The sequence below is a fragment of the Myxine glutinosa genome, chromosome 9, assembly GCF_964187855.1.
Source record: "Myxine glutinosa chromosome 9, kmMyxGlut1.1, whole genome shotgun sequence".
NCBI lineage: Eukaryota > Metazoa > Chordata > Myxini > Myxiniformes > Myxinidae > Myxine > Myxine glutinosa.
In genome coordinates this window covers 26,480,377-26,507,736 of record NC_136269.1, presented here as the reverse complement: position 1 = coordinate 26,507,736, position 27,360 = coordinate 26,480,377, and the positions used below count along the sequence as shown (strand labels likewise).

Below are 27,360 nucleotides of genomic sequence, written 5' to 3'. Positions count from 1 at the left end.
TATACTGTTACGTTTGTAGGGGCTAGACAATGATTAACTTAAAACCAGGTAGAATGTATAAAGTAGCATGCTCCATATGTCGCGATGAAGAAGAACCACCTCGATGTACTATAAGTAGTATGGAAGCAAAATTAATTTGCGTACGTAATTTGTGTAAATCAAGTGGATTTCCCTGAGCCTCGACCTTGCCAGTATAAACACGTAAACTTAATGAATACATATATTAACCAGTGTTAAAGTCCCTTGTTAGCCTGATATTGTATAAATAGTATATTTTCATATGATACAACTTTTCATACGATACATATATACACATACATATTAAAAAATTTCAAATATAGAACTTGTAACAATGATGTGTGACAACTTTTGCAACCCTGTTTTCTGCAGCAGGGAGATTGAGAAACAGAACCGATGTCTTCATGCATGCTAGGCATGCTATCTGAAGGAGCAGTAGGCTCTGTAAAATAGTTAGAAATCTGTATTTCTTCATGACTTGACATTTGTGGCCGAGAGAGGTGAAGATAACAAGGAAAAAGCTGATCCAAGATGTGGAAGAATCACGCAATGCTTGTTATCTCTTTAAACCTCATTTGACCTGTCCTTTCATCTCTGACCATAAATAGCCATGCTGCTGAAGATCGGAGAGAACTTGGTTCATTTCTTGTCTGAATGTGTGTAGAATGTAGCGTGGTGATTTCATTTTATTCGTGTAACTTTAACTTGAAGTGTATTCTGTAAATACCGTTGCTACCATTGCATCGAGAACTCCCATGTGTCATTAAAATCAGTTATTGTCTTCCGAAACGAGTTTTGGACCTTAATTATTGAGTCTTGTCAAATCATTCAGGGCTAAATTAATTGAAAATCCCTAACAGTAGGAATCCGGTAGACCGTGTGTCGTGTAAGTGTACCTTCGTCCCCATTATGAGGAGTGGGGTATGCTAATTAGCTCAGGGATTATGGGTAATTTATCCTCTGTATGTCGTTACCTCTGTACTTTATTCCTATGTCCCTTTTGGCACCACACCATAGACAATAGCCAAAATCGCCCATTAAGCTCACTAATTAAAAAGGTAACCGGAAGTCATGCATCAAGCCCAACCACTGACAACCCTGACTGTGGAAGCACACGGGACGAAAGATCCGCGAGGCAACACCCCCGAGGAGCCATGATTGGGCAGGGTTACATTGACAGAAAGGGCGGGAAAGATGGAACTCGCTGATAGGGTTGGGACGGAGACGTGTTGAGATGACGTCAGAGCCGAGCAACAAAAGACGGTGTTCCCGACATTTTGTCCTCTTATGCGTGGGAAGTTCAGAACGCTCTGGCCAGCATTTTCCCGTTCTGGTGCCTCGTCGTTGTGGAGACGATAGCGACGGGTCGTTGTTGCCGCTCTTGCCCCTTCTTATTTGGACACCGTCATGAGCGGCCATATTGGGACATCTTGCTGGTGGTCGTGCAGAGGCACATCCATGGCCCGGGAACCGCGGTGTTCCATGCAGAGGACAGGTGTATGAGCATGGTGTGGAAGAGCGGGCTGCATGCGGCCTGCTTGATTCGCGCGTATGGCCTGTTTTACGCCAGCAGGCATGGCCTAGTGAACGAGGGTGTACTGAGGCCTAGCAGCGTGGGAGTGAGCGGAGTTCCCGCCAACACCAGAGCCACGTCCAGACTGCGTGCCCGGGGCCTGGACAGGTCCTGACAAGACACACCGGTCGAGTAAGCTAAGTTCAATTAAATAACACGTTTTTCTTTTACCGTTATATTTTCCATTGTCCGTATTTGATTCTGTGTGTGGGAGCGCTTCATACAGAAATTTTAGTGTTACCGTGTTTTATTTTGTTACCGGCATTCTTCAATAAAGCCGGTATTTTTGGACATTTTAATTTTGTGTTGGTTTGAGTTATTTATTATAGTGGGGCTGCTTAACTGATGTATTGTGCCTTTTCCCTTAAAAGCATGAAACTTGGCACATGGCTAGAATACCCCAAAAGAAAGATTTTTAGTCCAGGGGGTATCTCCAATTTCACCCCATGTGGCGGCCATCTTGAAATTCAGGATGGCCATCATACAAGACCTGTTTTGATGAATATCTCCATAATTAGAACAGACATCAAAATGGTTGAAGTGCCTATACCTACATTTTTAGGGTCTAGGAATCCAATGGCAACATAAAATATTCAATAGTATATGGCAGCCATCTTGAAATCCAAGATGGCCGCCATAACAGACCTGTTTTGATGAATATCTCCATAATTAGAACAGCTATCTAAATGGTTGCAGTGCCTACACCTACATTTTTAGGGTCTAGGAATCCAATGGTAACATAAAATATTAAGCAGTCATATGAAAATATTAATTTTGCATAGTATCATGCATACTGGGAATGCATATAAATACTCTTAACAGGTTGGCATTCTTCAGTGATTAAAAGTGTCTATGACATCGCAGACTAACTGTGCCATCTTGTGGTTTTCTAGTCTTTGCTGCATTCTCCATCGCATTTTTGCACCCACACTTAACAAGTTCATTGCAGATCTTTGCAGCCTCTGGAAGTGTTGTCCATATTGGTTTGAACTGGCCAGCAGACGTTTTTTGCCAACCCCATTCAGTGGGGCTTGGTAGATCAGGCTTAGCATGCAATGCTTGTCCCCAGCATAGTGCGCCTTGGTATACTGCCCGCTTTACGTGCTGCACAAGGGCATCATGTGTTGGTGGAATTGATTCCACAGGTCTGCCCTTCTTTGCAAACAGTTTCTTTCGTACAATGTTAATGTCAGTAGCAGTACTTGTGCGATCATACAACAGAATAACAAATCTCTCAATGACGTTCATGCAGGTTTCAGTTATCTCTGTGCTCTGGTGGCAAATTTCTGCTAGTACCTCTGTGAGCTCAGGGAATGATTCCCACACATTCCATGCAGTTACCTTTCCACGCCCATTAAACGCTGAAGAAGTGTCACACCCTGTTAGTGCATGAAACATGGGGAGGGCTTTAGATTTCTCAGGGCCAAGAGCTGTGGCTATATCATGTGCAGAGATAAATCGCATGTTCTTGCCTGTCCCAAATTGTAACCATATCATCACTGAAAGCTTCTGGGATGCTGTAACTGCAAGCACGACAACATCTGTGTCCACAGTTTGTATGAGGACCTTACTATGCCCTCTCTGTGTTGCATCAGCAGCATGTAGGAACATCCGACCATCTGCCTCTTCCTGAGTGCACGGGGAGAGTGATTCTAGATCAATGCGTGGTGGAGCAGTAAGAACCTCTGTATCAAGTGTGACAACTAGCTCCTTGCGCTGGTCTTCAAATGATTTAATTGTTTCATTGGAAAGGAAGCTGAAGAGTTCACGCTTGTTTTCATCAACTCGAAGAAAGTTCTGCCACTGTCCAGGAATTGCAACTGAGGTATCTACTCGTCGGCGAACCCCCTTGCCACGCTTTTCACGGGTCATGCTCTTAAGGCTGTCGGGTAGGTAACGGTCCCACACCAGATCAAGTCGAGTTGCAGATTTGTACTGTGAGAAAACAAATGGGATGAAGACCTTTTCGGCATATTCGCCAAATGTTTTGACTGTGCCAACATCGGGCTTTAGCTTTTGAACAATTACTGCCCCGTCAAGTATGACACATGTCACCTCTGGCATCTGTGTGCTTGATGGTGAAAGTTCCTCTAAGCAGTCCAAAAGGTCGCTCTTTGTACCAGGTCGAAGCTTCCCATCCTTGGACAGAGATGGAGGGAAAGATTGATTTTCATGACGGAAAAATTCATCCAGGTTTCCCTCGCGGGTTTGACAGGCAATATAGAGGCGAGAAAACAGTTGAACATCACTCTTCAATGAGGCTACCTTGTGTTTATCTGTCAGCTGGTCTGTTACTGATGAGCTGCCAAACAGAGGTAACCTTTTGCGTGGGACGACATCATTCAAAGGCTTTGAGCGTTCAATCAGCCTCTCTTGCACAAATGACTCCAGAGCCTCCTTTCCCACTTTCTGCACGTCTTTCACACTTTGTACGACTGAAGCACTTGCTATATCCTTTGTGTCAAGGACCAAAAGGTCAGCGGTTTCTTCAAGAAATGGATTACCTAGCTCCTCGATAACTGATACAAGTGATCTGACATGTTTGTCAAAGGTCATCTGGGTGCTTTTATTCTGATCATGATGCAGTGATGGCGCTTTGCTTTCATGTTGCTCCTGTGCAGTCTCAAACTCATCAATCACCCGTGAGACCTCTGGACCTGCAACCATCCATCTTTGCAGAGCATGGGCATTGTCCAGCAGACCCACAGCTCCTCCATCTCCCTTGATACGTGCATTGTTCTGTTCATGTGCATGATCTGTAGCAATTGAAGAAAATTTGCGTTGGGTCTTTTGTACCGTGAACATGCCAGCTCGGATTTCAAGATGGCCGCCATATGGGGTGAAATTGGGGATGCCCCCTGGACTAAAAATCTTTCTTTTCGGGTATTCTAGCCATGTGCCAAGTTTCATGCTTTTAAGGGAAAAGGCACAATCGATCCGAATTTTTTAGCTAAGCCGCCCAGCTATAACAGGTGAAAATGTCAGGTGAAAGCCATTCAGGTAAGGCTCCAGTTTCCTCTCTCCCTCTTGCTCCCCCACGCGTATTATCCGCCATTTGACTGAATGCCTCGGAGTAACAGCTCGTTTGGTCATCCGAGATACCCCAAGGTGTTCACCAAGGGTAGCCACATGACAATACATACACATATACTGTATACAATATACATATATATATATATATATATATATATATATATATACAGTATATATATATATATATACATATATATATATATATATGTGTGTGTGATGGTGATGACTACTCCTGCATCTTTAGATGCATATGGCTGCCGAAGGAGTTTCTTGGCTATTGGGCACAATCCTGGATGGGTCGCCACTCCTCCAAGTGTCTCCTACTCGCATTGCTCATTCATCCCAGTAATCTGATACTCCTTTTGCCGACCCCGGAAGGATGACAGGCTGAGTCAACCCTACCTGGTGTTAAATGAACGACCATATATACAGACTTGGCATTTAATATGAAATGTTTTTTTGTGGGGGTGAACTTACTTTTCAAGATGTCTTAGAACCAAAAGTTCATTGGAATTATGTTGAAATTATTCTAGATTTTGTTAATGTGACCTTTAAAAGAAACAAAAACCACATTTGACATTTCTAACCTAATAAATTGATCCTTGAAAGTGATGTAAACTGATATCGAACTCAATTCATGGACAGTACCGTGTTAAACTTCTGTACGTTTTCCAGAAGTATCTCTTTATTTTGCACATTAGCCAAATTTTTTTTTAACAAAAACAAAAGTTAAATTACGACTGGGATTACGGACAGTAAAATTACAGTTCAGTACTTCGTGTAACCCCCACGAGCATTCAGGAGAGCACGTACACGTTGAGGCATGCTGTTCACGAGATTTGGCAAAGTTTGGACAGGAATTGCTTGCCATGCAGTGACAATAGCCTGCTGCAATTCACGCACAGAGGTCGGCTGCTGGTCCAAGTGGTCGATTTGACGCGTTAATTCTGCCCACAAGTTCTCTATCGGATTCATATCCGGGGTGATGGCAGGCCACTCCATATGTTCTACACCACGCTCAGCAAGAAAGTGTTGGATCATGCGAGCATGATGAGGCCGTGCATTGTCATCTTGGAAGACAAATTTTCCTCGAAAGGCTGCATGAGCAAATGGAAGCAATGTTTCTTCCAGAATGGCCCTGTACTTGAACTGGTTCAAGTTTCCATTCAGAACAACCAGGTCAGTTTTGCCCCCTGCATGCAAAGCAGCCCAAACGGTCACCCCACCACCTCCAGCTTGGACTCTTGGCAATATACAATCTTTGTTGTGGGTTTCAAGGCTTTATGCACTTGTCTGCGCACTCGGACGCGGCCATCCTTGACGATAGACCAGAAATCTAGACTCGTCACTGAAGATCACGTGATTCCAGTGTCCTGGCTGCCATTGACGGTGTTCTCTGGCCCACTGCAATCGGCGCTGGCGGTGTTGTCTGGTCAGGCGTGGCTTTCTCAGGGGATGCCTGGCACGATAGCCTGCTTGAACCAGCCGTTGGTTGACTAGCCTTCTGGATACAGGCACATTTGTCAGTTGCTGCCACTCAGCCCTTAGCCGATTAGCTGACTTGGTACGGCCATTGCGGTCTAACCGGTGCAGCTGGCGATCATCCCTCCTTGTGGTTCTGCAGGGACGTCCTGGCCTCGGTATTGGAGTAGGGACACCCCTCTGAGCATTTCGTTTCAGGATCTTTGACACCTGACCTTGAGTGATGCCATACTGCCGAGCATCAGCACGCTCTTTCATGCCGTAATTTCGTAAAGCCACCACTCCATGACAAACAGCATTGTCGAGTTGACGGACCATCTCCAGAGGAAGCGGCAATAACTTTTGGAGACGTGCAGCAGTTGTTTTCCACTAATACAGAACGCAACAACCCTTGTATACCCGACTGTGAAGCCAATCGTCAAATGCACCTGTCCGTACATTTTGCCACGCCACCTGTGATATAATCCTGTTGTTGACTTCTTGCTGCACCAGACAATCAGTGATTGTAATCTTTTAACATCTTTTAACAAATCAATCTTTTAACAAATAAATAACCAAAGTGTAAAAGAAACTCACCAGATTGATATACTGAGTTAAGAAAGTAAACCCAAGTCAAGAAAAAAAAAAATTCCATATTAAATGCCAAGTCTGTATATATATATCCCTACATATATATACATATATATATATATACATACACATACAGTCACGTGAAAAAGTAAGTACACCCCATGTAAAGTTTTGACTTTTTCACATATTTCAACATACAGCTATTTGATCTTCATTTCAACAATATTGATAGATAAAGGTGATATAATATAACAAATATCATGAAACATTTACATTTTATAGTCCACTGTATAATTTAAATAAACATAAATGCAAATTTCGCATGTGGAAAAAGTAAGTACACCCCTACATTTATCACTACTTCAAATACCTAAAATTAGAATCAGGTGCACCAGCTCAGGTGCAAATGGTAAGAACATCATTGGAGAGGATCTTGGAGGAACCTATCATATTTAAACCTCAGACATTTCGTTTGGTTTTTTCTTTGTTGTTGAAGTGTGCGGCGTCACCATGCCTAGATCAAAAGAGCTCTCTGAGGCCTTCAGAAAGAATGTTATAGATGCCTACGAGTCTGGGAAGGGATTTAAAAATATCTCCAAACAATTTGAAATCAATCATTCGACTGTCCTGAAGATCATCTACAAGTGGAGAAGATTCCAAACAAGTGCCAAGTTGTTCAGGCGAGGCCGCCCCACTCGCCCCAGCAAGCTCAGCCCAGGAGCAGACCGCAAGATTCTGAAAGAAGTCTCGAAGAACCCCAGAATGTCATCACGGGACCCACAGGTATCTCTTGCCACTGTTGATGTCAAAGTGCATGAGTCTACCATTAGAAAGAGGCTGCAAAACATTGATCTACATGGGAGGTGTGCCAGGAGGAAACATTTGCTGTCCAGAAAGAACATCAGGGCAAGACTAAAGTTTGCCAATGAACACCTCAGGAAAGACCAGCACTTCTGGAACAATGTGCCCTGGACAGATGAGTCAAAGGTAGAGGTATTTGGCCACAGTACCAGAAGACATGTTTGACGAAAACCAAAGACTGCATTTGACCACAAGAACCTGATACCAACTGTAAAGCATGGTGGTGGAAATATTATGGTTTGGGGCAGCTTTGCTGCATCAGGGCCTGGGCAGCTCACCATCATAGAATTCACTATGAATTCTTCATTGTACCAGAGGGTGCTTGAGGATAATGTGAGGCCACCTGTTGGAAAGTTGAAGCTCAACCGAAGGTGGACCTTGCAACATGACAATGACCCTAAAAATACCAGTAAATCCACCAAGGAATGGCTGAAAAGAAAGAAATGGAGTGTTCTGGAATGGCCAAGTCAATGCCCGGATCTAAGTCCCATCGAGATGTTGTGGGGGGATTTGAAACGAGCTGTGCATGCAAGAAACATACCGGTGTGTACCCCGGTTTAGAATAGGTACACCGTATCCCTGCATGTCGTAAGAGGTGACTAAAGGGGTTGGCGTCAGGAAGGGCATCCGGCCATAAAAACATTGCCTCAAAAAGAGAACCATGACAATTACGCCTACATATGGGCAGGGTACAGCCCGAAGTACCCCGTGGGGAACCCCACTCCCTCTCGTCAAAACTCAAGGTGGGGAACCCGATCGAAGCAAGGGTGGAAATCATTCCATTTATGACGGCGAAACATCTGATGCCCGACGTGGAGATCGGTTTCTGAGGTTTGGGACATGGAATGTGGGGACAATGACAGGGAGATCAGGAGAAGTGGTGGAAGTATTGGTCAGAAGAAGAGTGGACATATGTTGTGTACAGGAGACGAGATGGAAGGGAAGTGGTGTGAGAATGGTGAAGGGTAGGCAGGGACAGAAATACAAGTTTGTGTGGCAAGGGTGTCCGGAGGGGGTGAATGGTGTTGGTGTCCTGTTTTCTGAGGAGTTTGTAGACAGTGTGGTGAGTGTGACGAGAGTGAGTGAAAGGTTGATGATGGTGAAAATGATGATTGGAAAGCTCTTGGTGAACATCATCTCGGGATATGCTCCGCAGGTTGGTCGGAGCGATGAAGAGAAGGACAAGTTCTGGTGTGCTATAGAGAAGCTGATGGAAAACGTGAAAGATGAGGAAGTTGTTGTGGTAGGAGGAGACCTAAATGGACATGTGGGAAGGAGTATGGACGGTTTTGAGGGAGTTCATGGGGGTTACGGATATGGTGTGAGAAATGGAGAAGGTGAAAGGATTTTGGAGTTTGCTGATGGAGCTGATTTGTTGATTTGTAAAACTCATTTCCAGAAAGAGGATAATAAGCTTGTTACATACACGTCAGGTGGGTCGACAACAACCGTTGACTACCTGCTAGTGCGTAGACGAAATATGGGGCACCTCCGGGACACAAAGGTGATCCCGGGGGAGGAGGCTGTTTCACAGCACCACTTGGTTGTCTGCGACATAAGGGTGAAAGGTGCGAGGAGACCTCGGCGGGTGAAGTACCAACCGAGAATGAAGGTGTGGAGGTTGAAAGAGGTGACAGTGAGGGAGGCATTAAAAGAGAGGATGAGTATGGTAGAGGATGATGTGGTTGAGCTTGAAAGTGGTTGGATGTCAATGAAAGATAGTCTGTTGGGAGCCGTTCGTGAGGTATGTGGATGGAGAAAAGGACCACCGAGGCACTCGGAAACATGGTGGTGGGATGATGAAGTTGGAAAGAAGATTGACGAGAAGAGGAAGAAGTTCAAGGAGTGGCAGAAGGCGAAGGGTATGGGGGCAGAAAAGGCAGAGCATGAAAGTTATAAGGCAGCCAGAAAGGCTGCAAAGAAAGAGGTAGCAATAGTGGGGCGGCTTAGCCCAAATATTCAAAAGAATTGTGCATTTTGTGATACAAGCACCAAATTTGGCACAAATGTACATTAATATGTTGCGAACATTTTCAGATATTGGGCCACTTGAAATTCCGTAATTTTCTTTTTCAAATTTTTTCAAATTTCGTAATTTCAAATTTTTCGGGTGACACCGTCACAATTTCGGTCTTCGAGGCCGGCCGATAGGCAAAGTGTGACCGGAAGGGACGAGGTTCTCCTGACCACGTGGCCCTCGATCTGGGAAGCGAGAGGCATTCCATTAGTGGACGCGCCCCTCACGCCCGACTTTTGGGCGGCCCCGGCAGGCCGTTTGTTTTGACGTTCCGTGACAGGCCCCGCACCCCCACCTCCGGGCCGACCGGAAGCTTGTGCTGAGTACATCATACCTGAACAACTCAGTGAGGCAGAACACAGCAGTGCACACCAGGGTGACCCCTTCAGTGCATAAACCAATTAACCTGTCCACTGCAGGGCATATAGAAATGAAGTTATTTTCTGCATATAATAATAATATAAGTTCAGTTCTATATAACAATTTCTGTTATCACCACTACCACTACAACTACCACTACTACAAGCTTTGTCTGGAATTTTGTGGACTAACAGACAAACAGACATACAGACAAGCTGGGATCAAAACATTACCTCCTTCCACCATTGAGTGTAGAGGTAAACATCATGGAAATTATATCATGCCCTAGATTTAATTCATGCTTACCCGTGTATTTGCTTCACTGGTTCACAAGGTCTTTTGCATACATGTAATTCAGACTCTCGTCTTCATTGCTGACCACACAATGTTCGCAACATATTAATGTACATTTGTGCCAAATTTGGTGCTTGTATCACAAAATGCACAATTCTTTTGAATATTTGGGCTAAGCCGCCCCACTATATCGGCCGGCCTCGAAGACCGAAATTGTGACGGTGTCACCCGAAAAATTTGAAATTACGAAATTTGAAAAAATTTGAAAAAAAAAATTACGGAATTTCAAGTGGCCCAATATCTGAAAATGTTCGCAACATATTAATGTACATTTGTGCCAAATTTGGTGCTTGTATCACAAAATGCACAACAGGTTTGCTATGCTGCTACACTACAAAGGCACAGGAGGCATGTAGGAAAATGTTCGGAGAACGCTTGGATTTGGAAGAGGGTCAGAGAGCGGTATTCAGGATTGCAAAGCAGATAGCGAAAGAGAGGTGTGATGTGATGGGGGTGAGTTGCTTGAAGGATGAAGTGGGACAAATTGTTGTGGGCCCAGATGGAATTAAAGGAAGATGGAAGAGATATATGGAAATACTGTTGAATGCAGAGAATGAATGGGATGGCAACATAGAGCGTAACCCAGTTTTAGGACCGGCAGAGAAGATAACCGAGAAGGAAGTTGAGGAAGCGATAAAAGCAATGAAGAGTAGAAAAGCGGGAGGGCCGACGGGAGTTGTGGGAGATATGTTGAAGGCAGCGGGAAATTGGGGTGTGAAGAGAATGACAGAGATCTGCAATCTCGTGGTGAAAGAAGGCCGCATTCCAGTGGATTGGGAACTGAGTACCCTCGTCCCTCTATACAAGGGGAAAGGTGACCCTCTGGACTGCGGCTCGTATCGAGCGATAAAGTTATTGGAGCATAGAATGAAGGTATTGGAAAGGGTGTTGGAGAGGAGGATAAGGAAGAAAGTGAAGATTGACGAAATGCAGTTTGGATTTATGCCAGGAAGAGGAAGGACAGACGTGCTTTTTATTGTGAGGCAGTTGCAGGAGAAGTTTATGGAGAAGAGGAAGAAGTTGTTTCTTGGGTTTTTTGATGTGGAGAAAGCATTCGATAGGGTTCCACGTGAAGTAGTGACATGGGCATTGAGGAAGTTAGGAGTGGGGGAATGGTTGATCAGAGTCGTGATGGCAATGTACAAAAGAGCGCGCACAGCTGTAAGGATGAAGGACGGGAACAGTGGTGAGATTGAGGTGAAGGTGGGAGTGCATCAGGGGTCGGTACTAATCCACTACTATTTGTAGCTGTGATGGAGGTGCTGGCTCAGAACGTAAAGGAGGGTTTACCGTGGGAGTTGTTGTGTGCAGATGATCTGGTGTTGATTGCAGAAAGTATGGATGGACTGAAGGTGAAGATGAACAAGTGGAAGGAATGTATGGAGATAAAAGGTCTGAAGGTGAATATCGGAAAAACGAAGGTGATGGCAAGTGGTAAAGCATGTGGTGAGGTGGAAAGAACTGGGAAGTGGCCGTGTGCTGTGTGCAGGAAGGGTGGCGGAGTGAATTCCATTCAATGTACAATGTGCGCTGAGTGGGTTCATCAAAAATGTAGTGGTTTGAGAGGGTCATCAACCAGTGTGGCAGCTACATTCAAGTGTAAGGTGTGCACAGAGGGAGCTGCAGATGGAGGAAATGTTGAGTTGGATCTTGGAGATGGCATGAAGCTGGAAGGTGTGAAAACATTTTGTTACCTAGGAGACATGCTGAATGGAGAAGGTGGATCAGACTCGGCAATGGTTGCTCGAGTGAGGTGAGCATGGAAGAAGTTTCGGGAACTGAGTGGCATGCTGATGAGGAGGGGAGTGTCGTTGAAGCTGAAGGGAAAGGTGCATGCTGCATGTGTGAGAAGTGTTATGATTTATGGGAGTGAGACATGGGCAATGAACGTAGAGCAGCAAAGAAGGCTGGAAAGGGTGGAAATGCGAATGGTTCGACGGATGTGCGGAGTATCGTTGAGAGAGAGGAAGACAAATGATGAATTGCGAAAGATGATAGGAATAGAGCCTGTGATAGATGCTGTGAAGAGAAACAGGTTGAGATGGTTTGGTCATGTGTTGAGGAAGGATGAAAGTGACTGGTTGAGAAGAGTGATGGAAATGAATGGAGAAGGAAGTAGAGGACGGGGAAGACCGAGAAAGACTTGGCTAAAGATGGTCGAAGAAGAAATGCGGGCAAGGGGGTTAACAAGGAGAGATGCAGAAAATAGGGCAAAATGGAGAAGATTGTCATGGGGACCGCAAGGCTCACCCCCGCTCTTGCAGGAAAAATGGCCTTAAAATGCCTGTTGTTGTGCATGCAAGAAACCCCTCAAACATCGCACAGCTGAAAGAATTCTGCATGGAGAAGTGGGCAAAAATTTCTCCCAGTCGATGTCAGAGACTGGTAGACAGTTATAAGAAACGCCTCCTTGAGGTTGTTTCTGCCAAAGGGGGCAATACCATCTATTAGAGCCAAGGGTGTACTTACTTTTTCCACACGTGACTGTGTATATGTATATATATATACACACACACACACACACACACACACACACACACACACACACACACACACACACACACACACACACACACACACACATACACACACACACACACACACACGCACACACACACACACACCAAATATATATATAGGGAACGGGCGACTTCAGAATGACAACTTCAGCAATAATGAGCAACGTTTGTGAAAACAAATACAGAACTGAAGTGAGTTGCATCATTTATGTAATTTTGATGCTCTGTGTCTGAAGTAAAGTGAATGGAGTTAAACTGTGGATGAAGACACCTGGTAGAATGTGTTCAGGTCTTTGCAATTGGCAGAGAAGGTCAGTAGTCCAGTGGACACATCAGCCAAACACTTAATCTCAAGCCCACTGTTGTTACGGCCTTGGCCTGGTCCTAGCACTTCTCCTGCCCACATGACGAAGCAGTTGCTGCGTTTGATGCTGTACACACAAACAGGAACAGTAAATGGTTTAAATGGTGCACCTGTACAAGTGGGTTCTGTAGAGTGGAGATTGTTTCTCATCCAGTCAATTCCCAATGTGGTTGATTTTGAGCAAAAATAATATCCCGACTGTCTCCACTCTCATTGAAAAGTGTCATCCATCATCTTTTCATTTCGTCTAATGCCTGCTTAATGTGGCCTTTAGGGTAATACCACAGGAAGTTCTCAACAAAATAAATATCAGCCATAACATGAAACTCACCTTTCATGCACCTTCCCTTTGTCATCACCTAAGGTCACAGTGACAGTTCGCACTCGCTCCATATCAAACGCTTGTTTGTGTTGATGGAAGTCTGGTGTAACCCAGCCAATCCACACATTGCTTAGCTCTTGTCCAGGAAATATTCTCACCGAGTAAGAATACTGCAGGAGATAAAAACAAGCAAACACATTAACAATCATACAAACTGTGGTTACAATGTAATGTTATAACCTGCTGTCTTCTGAATAAATGGTACAATGTAATCATAAGACTTTGTGAAGTATGATGATGGACAGCCAGCTCTAAGAAGAGTCTGGGTAGTTCCATATTATTACAATTTCCTAATGATGGAGCTCACTGTGCTCTTGGCAACTTTCCACACTCTAGAAATTGTTTTATTCCCTTCCCCAGATCTATACCTCCTCACAATTCTATATAGTTCACTGAGTTCTACGGACAGTTCCTTGGACTTCATGGTAGAGTTTCTGTTCTGACATGCACTGTCCTCCGTGTAACCTTGTATAGAAAGGTGTGTTTCCTTCTATGTCATGTCCACTCAATTGAATTGGCCACAGGTGGACTCCAATCAAGTTGTAGAAACATCTCAAGGATGATCAAAGTAAATTGGATGCACCTGAGCTCAATTTCTAGTGTCATAACAAAGGGGTTGAATACTTATTGAATCAAGACATTTCAGCTTTTCCTTTTTAATTATTATTTTTTTCATTCCTAATTTTGTAAACATTTCTAAAAAAAATTCCACTTCGACATTATGGGTTATTACAGTATGTGTAGATCAGTGACAAAAAATCTCAATGTAACCCATTTTAAATTCAGGCTGTAACACAAAAATGTGAAAAAAAGTCAAGGGATGTGAATACTTTCTGAAGGCACTGTATAATCAAATAATCATTGCGACTCCCTTTTGCCTGAAGAACTGCCTCAACTCCATTTGGGATTGACTTAATTAGTTTATGGATGATGTTTTCCCCACAGTGTTGTAATGAACTGCAGACCATAGTCAGACTGCTCACATAAATTTTATCTTTCCCTCAAATATATTCACCCTAATTTATACTGATAAGACAGTGTCAGTCAACAATAACTATCGTAATTAAGGAATATGTATGGATACATATCTTCAATAATATGACAAATTCGTGATGGAAATCCTGATTTGAGAAAGCAAGCATTGATTGATTGAAATTGACTCGTACTTTTGCATCGCAATATATATATATATATACACACAAACAGTCATGGACAAAAATATTGGCACCCTTGCCCTTTTTTCAAATAACTCACAATGTTCTCAAACAATAAGTTGAAATTGACAAAAGTATTTGGTCTCCACAATTCTTTCTTTCACTCTTAATATGAGAACACCTTTGTTTTTATTCAGAACTTAATATATCCTTTTAGGGTGAATATATTTGAGGGAAAGATAAAATTTATGTGAGTGTTCTGGGCCCTGTGCTTTTTCTGGTCTTCATCAATGATCTCCCCGACTCTCTTGAAAATCCTCTCTATCTCTTTGCTGATGACTCTACTCTCTATCGCTCCATTCTTCATCCCTCAGATCGACAGTCTGCAGCCTCCTCACTCTCTGCAGACCTGGACAAAATCACAGACTGGGCAAACAAGTGGAACATGTCTTTCAATCCTGACAAATCTCACACTCTTACAATGTCTCTCCGAAAAGACCGACTGGACAACCCTCCCATCTACTTTCTGAATAATCCTCTCCAAGAAGTTCTGTCACTCAAACTTTTGGGTCTCACTATCTGCCATGATATTTCCTGGGAAAACCACATTTCAAATCTGGCCTCCAAAGCCAGTCGCCGACTGGGCATCCTACGTCGTGTGAAGTCCTTCCTTGGCACACCTGAGCTCCTCACCACGTACAAGGCTTTCATCCGCAGCTCAATGGAATACTGCTCTCCCCTCTGGGCTGGTGCTCCTGCCTCACACCTAGCTCGTCTTCACGCTGTTGAAAGCAAAGCATTCAGAATCATTGGAATCTCCCGCGATGAAGCTAACTCCAAGGGCCTTTCACTCACTCACCGCAGGCAGGTTGGTGGTCTTTCCGTCTTCTACCGACTCCTCTCTGGCCTTGCCCCCCCAGCTCTCTCTGGGCTCTGTCCCGCAAATATTCCTACAGGTCGCACAAGATCTGCCTGCAACCCTCTTATGGTTAAACTGCCAAAATCAATTCTCTCTGCTCACCTTCACTCCTTCATTCCTCTTTTCTCCCGCCTCTGGAACAAACTCCCTCACTCTCTTCAATCCCACTCCACCCTCCAGGTCTTTAAAACAGCTGTTCACCACCATCTCTTATCTTCCCCCATCCAAAACCTTGATCTTTTCTATCCCCGATAATTTCACCCCAATTCCACTTTTTGAAATACCAACTTCTGACCTGGAAGTCCTTGGTGTCCTTGTGTTTTATACTTCTCCCACCCCCCACCCCCCCCCCCCCACACCTTCCCACGCCTCCTCCCCCCGAGCCCTCTCCCTCCCACACATCTCCCTGCTCTCAAATGTTGTGTGCTCTCAAGTGTTTGTGTGCTTCCCATTCTCATCTTCCGCTCCCTCTTTTTATATATTGTTGCGGATATGGGATTTGCATCCATCCATATCCGCTTGTAAATATTCCCCTATTTCCTCAATACTTCCCAACTATCCCCAATCCCCCATTCCCTAGTCCCATTTTCTGTAAACAACACTCTGTAGACCCGACCTCCCCCTATTTCCCCCATTAAATGTCGTGCCCAGGTTCACCGCATCTCATGTAAGACAACTATAGGACATCTTGCTAGTTATTCTTAGTCTATGTCAGTTAAGGACTCGTTTCCATTAATTCTGACCCTTCGTTGCACCAGAATGTGATTGTATGACACCGTTAGGAAGTTTAGGACCTCCCAATACCTCCCCGCAGCTCTTCCTCACGGTTCAGCAACAACAACAACAACAACAGCAACGGCGGCGGCGTGCACAGGGAGTGCGCGTCCTCACTCCGGCTTGGTTGGTAGGGGGTGTTGGGAGGGCATGAGGCCTTCCCAGCGAGCCGCCATCGAACATGTGCTCGACGGGGTTACCAAATAGGGGCTCCCTGTCAGCTCCTCGTCAAGGGCGGAGCCCGGTAACCCCAGCACCCAATGGGAGCGGCGGACCGGTCCCATCTGGGGCGGAGCCAACCAGCCGAGGGCGTGTCACTCCCCGCTGAGCATGCGCAGGAAGGGAGAGGTGACGTCAGATGCGCGCTGAGCTTGGAGAAAGAAAGACGCCACCTCCGAGCGCTGTGAGGCCTCCCTGCATCTTTTGGACCGTGCTTGATCCTGTCCCCGAGCCAAGGTGCACCTTGTGCTATCGACTACCTGTCCCTTCCTGCCATCAATCCCTGTGTAAGTCAGCCTTGTCCCGTTTGTCTGTGGTCTGTCTGGGATAAAATAAGATTGTATTTAAGTGCCTATCTCTTCTGTGTCTTTACCTCACTACCTTGTAATCTACTCCTTTTCTCCACCACTGTAATTATATCCTCCTCCGGAGGTCTTGAGAACTGTACCCCTTGCGTCGTTTCATCTATCCCAGTCGTTGTGTCCTTTCCATCATTGATTTAGCATAGCGCGATTTGGTCAACGTCTGGGTGGAATCGGGGTCTAGTCGGGGAATTAACTGTTAGGTCGCGGTAATACACCACCGCTCGGTCGAAATAACATCTAACCGCGATCCATAACAATTGGTGTCGAGGAGTGAGATTCGAGGCCCGAACCAAATTTTTTAAAAAACATCTAGGAAAAAATTTGGTCAAAATTATAAAGACACCGAAATTTGATTTTGTTTTACAAAAAAAACCCGAATTTTGAAAGTTTTGGCAGATCAAGACAGCTGGGTTCCGGTAGAGGAGAGTGAGGCAGGGTCGATCCAGGACCAAATTGAGGGACATGAGGAGAGCGAAGCAGTGAGGGCGGCAGGTTCGCAAAATGGCGTCCTCGCGCACGAGGTTACAGGCGCGCAAAATGGCGCCTCGCACATGGCTACGGCGACCGCGCCCGCGACCGTAGCAGCGCCGCTGGTGGATTCCAACCTTTTTTTCCTGCAAATGAGGGCCCTTATGGGACAAATGGGAGACCAAATTGGAGGTTTGAAAAACAGTATAGAGGCTCAGAGTGAGCAAATGGGGGTAATGGGGTCCAATAGCGAGAAATTGAGGGAGGACATGGGGTCCAATAGCGAGAAATTGAGGGAGGACATGGGGTCCAATAGCGAGAAATTGAGGGAGGACATGGGGGTCCAGATCGGAGGGTTAGGGAGTAGAATAGAGGGATTAGGAAACAAATTTGAGGGATTAGACAATAGATTAGGGGAAATACAGGAGGGGTTAACGGGGGTAGAAAACAGAATGGCCGCTCAAGAGAATCAAATGGAAGGGGTTAGAGGGGTTAGAAAACAGTATGGAAGGCAAATTGAGGGACATGAGGGACCAAGCGGAAAGGGAAGTTAAACAAATGGGGCAGCAGATAGAGGGGGTCAGAATGGGGGTAGAAACTAAATTGGATGCTCACAGGGAGGAAATGGAGCAGATGAGGGTGGCATCTGGGCAGGAGATGCAAGTGATGGGAGAGGAGATCAGAAGAGGTGTGAGTGAGGAGGTCGGAGGAGTGCGCGAGGAGGTGAGGCACTGTGAGGAGCGCATGGAGAAGGAGGTGAGAAAGGGGACTGTAAAATTGCAAGGTGGTATAGAGGAGTTGACGCTGGGAGTAGAACAACTGACAGTGGGACAAAAGGAGTTGGGGGATCAGGTAAAGAAGAACACAGTGGTAATAGAGGGTTTAAAATCGACACAGAAGGAGATGAAAAAGGACGTAGGGGTAATTAAAAAAGAGTGTCAGACGGTACATGAGGACCTGACGAGGAAAATGAACAAGGTGGTAGAGGTGATGGAGGTTAAAGAGCGGGAGGTGCGGGAGCACATAGAAAAAAATAAGGTGGAGTTAGAGGAAGAACTTAAGGGGGCGCACGAGGAGATGAAGGAGGTGAAGCAGAAATTAGAAGAAGTGGAAGAAGGGGTGAGCGAAATTAAGAAGCGACGGAGAGAGGATAAGAAAGAGATAAAGGAGGAAGTAAAAGAATTGGTCCAAAGTCTGTGTTCGGATCGTGATGATGTGCTCATTAACCGGATGAGGGATTCGCAGGTGATGGAGGAGAAGCGAAGAGAAAGAGGACCCGGTGTAAGTGGTGACCAATATGGTCGTGCGTATGATGCGCCAGGTGATTTAATAAGCTTGGGGGTCGAGATGGACCCGGATGTTCGTGAGAGGCCAAGAGTGAGGTGTATGGCTGGTCCGGAGGGTATGGAACGAGGGTGCGAGCGAGAGGGTCCGGTGATGGGAGAGGTGCGAGGTGTGAGTGAGCAAGGTTGTGGTGGTATGGAATGGGTAGCGGGTTGCGGAAGTGTGACCCATGCATCGACACCAACAGGGGTAGTTTTTAGAGGGACAGGGGAGGCACGGGAGCCCCTTGGGGGTAATGTACTGTGGGGGCCTGGCCGGTTCGGCCCCGCGCTGACCCCGCAAGGGGCGACGCACGGGGTCCGGCAGGCGGGCAACGACTCGCATACGAGGTGGTCCCACAAGGTCCCACTCGCGCCGTATGATGGTGGGTAAGGGTGGCATCCCTGCCACCCTTCCCATGATGGGGGCAGATGCGCTATAGATTATGGGGTGTATGGCAGTGAAAACTAGCCCGGGTGGGTTAGGATATTGTGTGTAGGGATCTAGCGAAGATGACATTAGGTAACGTTAAGGTTAGTTAGTGACAAGGATACCTGTAGAGGGGACGCAGGTAGATTAGAGTGGTTGATAATGATGTGGGAGTGCTGAGTGTAAGGGAAGACGGAGGAGCGAGAGTTTTAGAAGGCAGTAGACAGAGTAGATGATGCAGTGTGAATGGAAGTGCTGGTGAGCAGCTTCAAATGAGGCATCGGTGAGGCAATGCTCCGAGGTGTGTGTGAGTGTACAAGTGATGAATGAGAGAGCATTGCGGATGAGTGTCATGGTGAGTAGTGAGTGTTGTGGATCAGCGCGAATGCGCTTGGGGGAGAGAAGGGTGCAGGCGGCACCAAGTATGAGAGCACAGGCGTGCAAGTACAGGTGTGTGGAATACATGGAGTATTGGAATGAGTGGTGTGGAAAGAGTTGGAGTAAGTGGTACGGAGTGGTGTGCATGGTGCGAAGGTGTGGATGGGGGAAGAGTGGACCCCTTTTCACGAGTACCCGGGGAGGGTAGTTTAAAGAATAGTTAGAAGGTATAGGTAAATTGTGGTTGGATATTGGCATTTGTGGTGCGGATGCAGAATGGTATTGTGGATGGGTGCATTGGTGTGGTGAAATTGGCTGGTCGTGTGGCCTGTTAGTATGAGTGTGAATGGTTGGGCACTCCGCCACTGTTAGATGTCGGCCAGGTGAGGCCGCAGGTGGGCTCTGGGAGCCGTTAGTGTCAGTGGGTGCCTGAGGATCCCGGGTGTGGATCGGGCAGCCCGTGCCAGAGAGGGCACTGAGGGGGTGAGAGTGCGAGAGGGCCTTCCCCAGTTAGTTAGGTTAGGGTGAGGAGCAGGTGAGCTCGGTAGGCAACAACAGTGGTGGAGGTGTGCAGGTGGGCGGACCAGCTGGGAGCGTCACACGACCCAGCCACCGAAATTGTGCGGGGGCACCGAGTGATGAATCGGGGGAGTGAGACCCCAACTTGAGAAGCACCACAGTTTGGTCAATGGGAATCGGTTTTTAGAACCCATAGTGTAAGTTGGCCAATGGTTTGGCAGGAGAAAGACCCCGGGTAATGTAAAGTTGTTAAAGTCATTTCGGAAATAGTTAGGACTGATGAACCTGTCGCACCATACGCAGCCACTTACCTGAGGTGATGATGATGACTCCACACCTGTGTTTTCTTTGTTTTGTGTTGCAGGAAATGAGAATTGCTGTTTGGATTTGTGAGACGCATCACGACGTGGATAAGACATTGGGGTGATTCCATCTCTCCCTCCTTAGGAGGGACTGATGATGAATTGGTGATGGCAGATTTTGATGTTGAGTTGGAGATGGCAGATTTTGATGAGAGTTGGAAATGGCAAATTTGATTGGTTAGGAGGGAGAGAAGACGAATTTGGTTGATGGGAGGAACGGGGAAGACAGTAGGGACGTTTGTTGATGTGTAAAGTAGATGTTTATGGGTAGTGTTGTGTTTTGTGGATACAGTAAGGGGTAAGGGAGGGGCAATGTAGGTTACCTGGTGGGGGGGGGGGGGCGTACGGTAGGAACGTACCTGTCTCACCTGGTTCCCATGTGCCCCCAGTGTGCATTACCTTATATTGTGTGCACTTTTGCGCCCTTACCACCTTACTCACTTGTCTTCTTTTGTCTCCCACCTCCGAGGATCTGGCTTTGGGGCAGAGAGAGAGGAGAGAGAGGTGCTGGCTCCACAGTTGTGGGCCTGTACTTCCGCTGCTTGCTGCCTGGATCGATACACCATATGGACCGCAATTTTTGTGGCCGCCCACAATGGACCGCAGTTCTTTTGCGGTCAAGCACCACCCGTGGATGGACCTCTGGGTCAACGTGGCACCTATGCCATACAGGTGAACCACTTTTAGTTGGCCCCCCTGACGGCCACAATTTAGAAATGGACGCGGTTGGCGCCTTTCTTTATTTCTAAAGAAGCCAGAAGGCCAAGTGCACTCCATGAAGGCAAGACCAGCGGCAGAACATCGGCCGGCTGCGACACCACCGGTGACCATGGACACTTGATTGTGCATTTATTATTGAACACTTTATTGGTTCACCGGATGGTGCTGACTGTGCATAATGGGGTGGTGCTTTTGGTGCTTGGACGGGGTGCTCTGCACATTATTAAAGGCCGTAGGGCCACAGGGCACTCGTGGGTTGGTGTATCGATGCTGGCATGCGTGCTCTCTCTATGCATAACATCTGCATGTGTTCCTCAAAGAACAGGTCCTGGATCGTAGTGTAAATATCAGTGTAGTCTTGTGTAAATGATGATCCCTACCGGCTGTATGTTTAGTTTGAGGATGCTTTCCGCGATTCGGTTATCCTGTGGGTGTGTTTCTGTTAGGAGAAGGGTGCAACGTCGCAGGGGGACATATTTACTCATTTGTGAACATCTGTAAAACTGTCGCACTCAGGGTTGAGTTAATAGTAGAGGGAACTACATCTGAGTGCCACACTAAAGTAGGTAAAAATTTATCGGGTTGGGACGCCCCGAGGTAGAGAAGGGTGCAATGTTGCGGATATGGGATTTGCATCCATCCATATCTGCTTGTAAATATTCCCCTATTTCCTCAATACTTCCCAACTATCCCCAATCCCCCATTCCCTAGTCCCATTTTCTGTAAACAACACTCTGTAGACCCGACCTCCCCCTATTTCCCCCATTAAATGTCGTGCCCAGGTTCACCGCATCTCATGTAAGACAACTATAGGACATCTTGCTAGTTATTCTTAGTCTATGTCAGTTAAGGACTCGTTTCCATTAATTCTGACCCTTCGTTGCACCAGAATGTGATTGTATGGCACCGTTAGGAAGTTTAGGACCTCCCAATACCTCCCCGCAGCTCTTCCTCACGGTTCAGCAACAACAACAACAACAACAGCAACGGCGGCGGCGTGCACAGGGAGTGCGCGTCCTCACTCCGGCTTGGTTGGTAGGGGGTGTTGGGAGGGCATGAGGCCTTCCCAGCGAGCCGCCATCGAACATGTGCTCGACGGGGTTACCAAATAGGGGCTCCCTGTCAGCTCCTCGTCAAGGGCGGAGCCCGGTAACCCCCGCACCCAATGGGAGCGGCGGACCGGTCCCATCTGGGGCGGAGCCAACCAGCCGAGGGCGTGTCACTCCCCGCTGAGCATGCGCAGGAAGGGAGAGGTGACGTCAGATGTGCGCTGAGCTTGGAGAAAGAAAGACGCCACCTCCGAGCGCTGTGAGGCCTCCCTGCATCTTTTGGACCGTGCTTGATCCTGTCCCCGAGCCAAGGTGCACCTTGTGCTATCGACTACCTGTCCCTTCCTGCCATCAATCCCTGTGTAAGTCAGCCTTGTCCCGTTTGTCTGTGATCTGTCTGGGGTAAAATAAGATTGTATTTAAGTGCCTATCTCTTCTGTGTCTTTACCTCACTACCTTGTAATCTACCCCTTTTCTCCACCACTGTAATTATATCCTCCTCCGGAGGTCTTGAGAACTGTACCCCTTGCGTCGTTTCATCTATCGCAGTCGTTGTGTCCTTTCCATCATTGATTTAGCATAGCGCGATTTGGTCAACGTCTGGGTGGAATCGGGGTCTAGTCGGGGAATAACTGTTAGGTCGCGGTAATACACCACCGCTCGGTCGAAATAACATCTAACCGCGATCTGTAACAATATTTTGTTTGTCTGGTTGATTTGTTTGTGAAGTAAATGTCAGCTCTTTCACGAGCCTCGATTCAGTATACAAAAAAAAAAAAAAAAAAAAAAAAAAAAAAAGTCAGAAAATAAAAAGAAATGGCATTGACAAAATTATTGACACCACAGATATTTGGTAGCACGGCCTTTGGACAAAATAACTGCAGGCAAGCGCTTCCTATAGCCATGAATGAGCTCCCTACACCTCTCTACTGGTGGTTTGGCCCTCTTTTCTTGTGCAAACTGGTCCAGTTCTCCCAGATTTGATGGGTGCCTTCTCCCAACTGCTGTTTTCAGATCTCCCCACAGGTGTTGAATGGGATTTAGATCTGGACTCATTGCTGGCCACTTCAGAACAGTCCAGCGTTTTGTCTTGAACCATTCCTGGGTGCTTTTTGAAGTATGTTTGGGGTCATTGTCCTGCTGCAAGACCCATGACCTTCAACGGAGACCCAGCTTTCTGACACTGGGTTGAACATTGCGCTCCAAAGTGCCTTGGTGATCTCCTGATTTCATGATGCCATGTACACATTGAAGGCACCCATTGCCAGAGGCAGCACAGCAACCCCAAAACATCACTGAACCTACTCCATGTTTGACTGTAGGGAAGGTGTTCTTTTCCTTAAAGGCTTCATTTTGTTTTCTGTAAACATAGAGATTATGGGATTTACCAAAAAGCTCGAATTTGGAAAACTACAGTCGGGCTTTCTTAGTCGTGGGGTCCTGCTGGATCTCCTACCATAGAATCCCCTTTCATTGAGTTGGCGACGGATGGTGCGAGTTGAAACTGTCGTACCTTATGTCTGAAGGTCAGCTTGAATCTGTTTGGCAGTTGATCGAGATGCTTTCTCCACCTATCGAACAATCCTTCGCTGCAATCTTCCATTAAGTTTTCTCTTGTGGCCACGTCCAGGGAAGTTGGCTACAGTGCCATTGACCTTAAGCTTCCTGATAGCATTTCGTGCAGTGGACAAAGGAACATCAAGATCTCTGGAGATGGACTTGTAGCCTTGAGATTGTCCAAGCTTGGCTACAATCGTGTGTCTGACCTCCTCAGACGATTTTCTGGTTTGCTTTCTTTTCTCCATGCTCATTGCGGTGCACACAGTGACACAAAACAGCAGAATGACTCATTTTCTCGATTCAAACTGGTTGATCGAGTGATTTTTTTTCTATTGCAGGCACCTGCAACTCACCACAGGTGAGTTCAATTCCAAAGTAAAGGAAAATCACCTGCTTGAAATCTAATTATTTCTAACAACTTCTAAAAGGTGCCAATAATATTGTCCGGGCCATTTTAGGATTTCTGTGTGGAATAAGCTAAGATTTAGTAATTCTTTCAGCTTTTTTTTTGTTTTCTTCCACTGCAAACCAACTATACATATGTGGACACCACAATATTTTTTTATTTCGACAATTTTCTGGAAGAAATGCTGCATTCTTTGAAAAAAGTGCAAGGGTGCCAATCTTTTTGGCCACGACTGTATCTGTGAGAAATGGTAGAAACTCCACAATACGAGCAGGGTGCCTCATTTACATTAAATAAATGATCTTTTACAATAAAGAAATACAATAAAGAAATTAAATAAGTTACGGACATAGCTTCAAGATGATCGATCTTTTATTTTCAGATATGTATATATATATATATATATATATATATATATATATATATATATATATATATATATATATATATATACAGTATATATATAATATATATATTTATATATATATATATATATATATAAGTTCAAAACACACCTGGTCACAAGTGTGCCGCACTGACCGGGTCCTCAGTCGAGGTCCTCAGCGTCATCCCGTTTCGGCCCTTCAACCTCGATATGGTCAGCTAAGGTGGGCCAGCAGGGGCACATACACATCCACATGCAGCAACTACACCTGGATGCGTACATACCCCCACCCCCAGCCAGTGCGAATGCAGACTACAATAACAAAATCGCCTCCACATCCAGAATCCACAGCACCAAACAAACATGGTGGAACACTCAACCACCCACCTTTATACTTCCTTTCTCCCATACCTGGCCATTTCACTCTCCTCCTCACATCCTTTCCCTGCTGAAGTACAACCCCAGGACATACAACACTGTGGCTTGCTACCTGGCTGTTTCTCCCGGCCGTCTTACGTGTCCCCTTTTCAAAGGCACTGCGTTGCTGTACCTCCTCCTCACCCACCTTACGCACACAACCCATCCGACTCCGACAAGGCCACCTGCCCCCGATGCTGTCTCTCCAGCGTCACCAGCCTATTCCTGGTCGCCACCCAGTCTTTCCTGGGAGTCACTGGTAGCACCAGCACAAACATAAGTTCAAAACACACCTGGTCACAAGTGTGCCGCACTGACCGGGTCCTCAGTCGAGGTCCTCAGTACGAGCAGGGTGCCTCATTTACATTAAATAAATGATCTTTTACAATAAAGAAATACAATAAAGAAATTAAATAAGTTACGGACGTAGCTTCAAGATGATCGATCTTTTATTTTCAGATATATATATATATATACATATATTCATGCATTTATTTTTGTGCATCTTCCTTGAGTAATCCATTCCCAGGGTAATGGTAAACTGAGAATGTAAAGTGATATATTTGTGGTAGATCACTATTCATATGAAAGTACCCCACTACAGTTGCTTTCATTAAGACAGTAACAGAGGGTGAAGAGACAGGAGGTAGGGGGGGGGGGGGGCGGGGGAATAGGGCTTCAACTTTATGCAGTTCATTTTTGAGACAAAAGAGCAAATGTTCGCTAAATGGTAAATGTCTGGCACATCTAAATATTGAATTGTTAATAACATGTCAATCTTATGAACACTTTGTACAATATTTTGATCGACATCAGGTGTAATATTGCATTAATCCTCATTGTGAGTAATTGCAAGTTCAAAGTGTGTGCTTTGTCGCAGTGGGAACATCCCGGAGTGATCCGAATGTTTTAAGTCGATGTTCTGGATGTGCAACTTTTATTGTTGTTCTAAAACCATTTCCGAAGAGAAATAAGGGAAATGTGATTGCACAGTCGTGAGCGTCGCCATGTAATATTTGTTTTCTTCTTTCCTTATCTTAGCTTGCATCTTTGCCTGAAGCTGAAAAAATGTTTTGATTGTTGATACATACTTAATCATGCTGTACCCATTCCATGGCAAATCTTAAAAAGTATCAGGACTTTGCCACTTACATACCATGTGTGACTTCAGAGCCACATCAATCTCGTTGCGCTCAGGTAGGATCACTTCCTCAGTGAGGCGTGTGTGACCTCTCCGAGAAGCCTTTCCCATTGACCTGAAAAATAACACAATGAACTGCTTGTTTTGCTTTTTTTGTTTATATACCTCCAATTTACAACTGGTTCAATATATATCATCTTGATAAACTAAAAGAAAAAAATTTACACGACTTTCTCCACCGACCACCCCACCTACACAATGGACCGGCCATTCATGCCAATGTTCACATACCCAGGTGTGCTGAAGAAACACATAGCTCACTCGAGAAAAAAATAATGCACAAACTTCTACAAGGTGCAAAACCCAAAGAGAAAGAAAGCGGGTTCGTGAATCTTCACATCCATATCATATTCCTTCAAGTCATGTCAACCACTTCCAGCAGTGTGCTGCACATCCCAAGCTCTTATCCATGGGCAAGCTCATAAAATGGAAAAACACAGGCCAATGAGAATGTAGGCTTCCTCTACCACAAAATGTATCTCCAGCATGCATGTATAAATCAGGAAAATACAACTTACTATTTGTTTTCACAAGTAATTTTAAAACAACAATTCAGGTTGTATCCATCAACTTCAACCTTAAGTGGATTTTTAAGCCAACTTGAACAAATAAAAAGAAACTCAAGGTTATGCCATACTCACAACCTTATGACTTTCATGTCCCAGAATGTGTTCACATAGTGGACCATGGCAAGCAAAAAGCTGAGATTTTGGGAATTATTCCTTCATTGGAGCAAATCAACACAAACCCTCATGAGTAATTTGGTGTAAAAGTGACGGTGCAAAAGCAATTCATTTGGCAGCACATGTTGACATGCACAAAATAAAAACACACTTCATAGCATGTCTGATGCTAAGAAGACATTTGTTACTGCCTTGTAGACTCAACACGACAAGTCGAGAGAGGACGTGTAACTTTTTTTTGGTAAACGATACCACCTGCATACCTTGAGAGTTGGCAGCAGAAAAGATGAACTTGCAACTTATCCCACAGATTAATTTAGGTTTGCAAACAAATTCTGATAGACCAGGAATATTTCATAACAAATACACATAAAACTAGAACGGCACTCATAGAGTGCATAGTCTGGCCTCGCGCATTCATTCTGAACAAAAATACCATCGTTAACTGAACACACCACACCAACTTATATCTGTATCATCCATGCACCCTATAATG

At 45.5% G+C, this 27,360-nt stretch overlaps 1 protein-coding gene across 1 annotated transcript in view; it reads right to left on the bottom strand.

Moving 5' to 3' along the window:
- Positions 1 to 27,360, bottom strand: part of LOC137435793 (ryanodine receptor 2-like) — a 633,328-nt gene that overhangs the window by 441,253 nt on the left and 164,715 nt on the right. The window contains exons 32-34 of the mRNA XM_078785085.1: positions 26,137 to 26,236; positions 13,483 to 13,643; positions 13,059 to 13,218 (exon numbers count right to left, since the gene is read on the bottom strand). Coding sequence (XP_078641211.1) covers positions 13,059 to 13,218; positions 13,483 to 13,643; positions 26,137 to 26,236 — 421 coding nt within the window. The remainder of the gene's footprint in view (positions 1 to 13,058; positions 13,219 to 13,482; positions 13,644 to 26,136; positions 26,237 to 27,360) is intronic.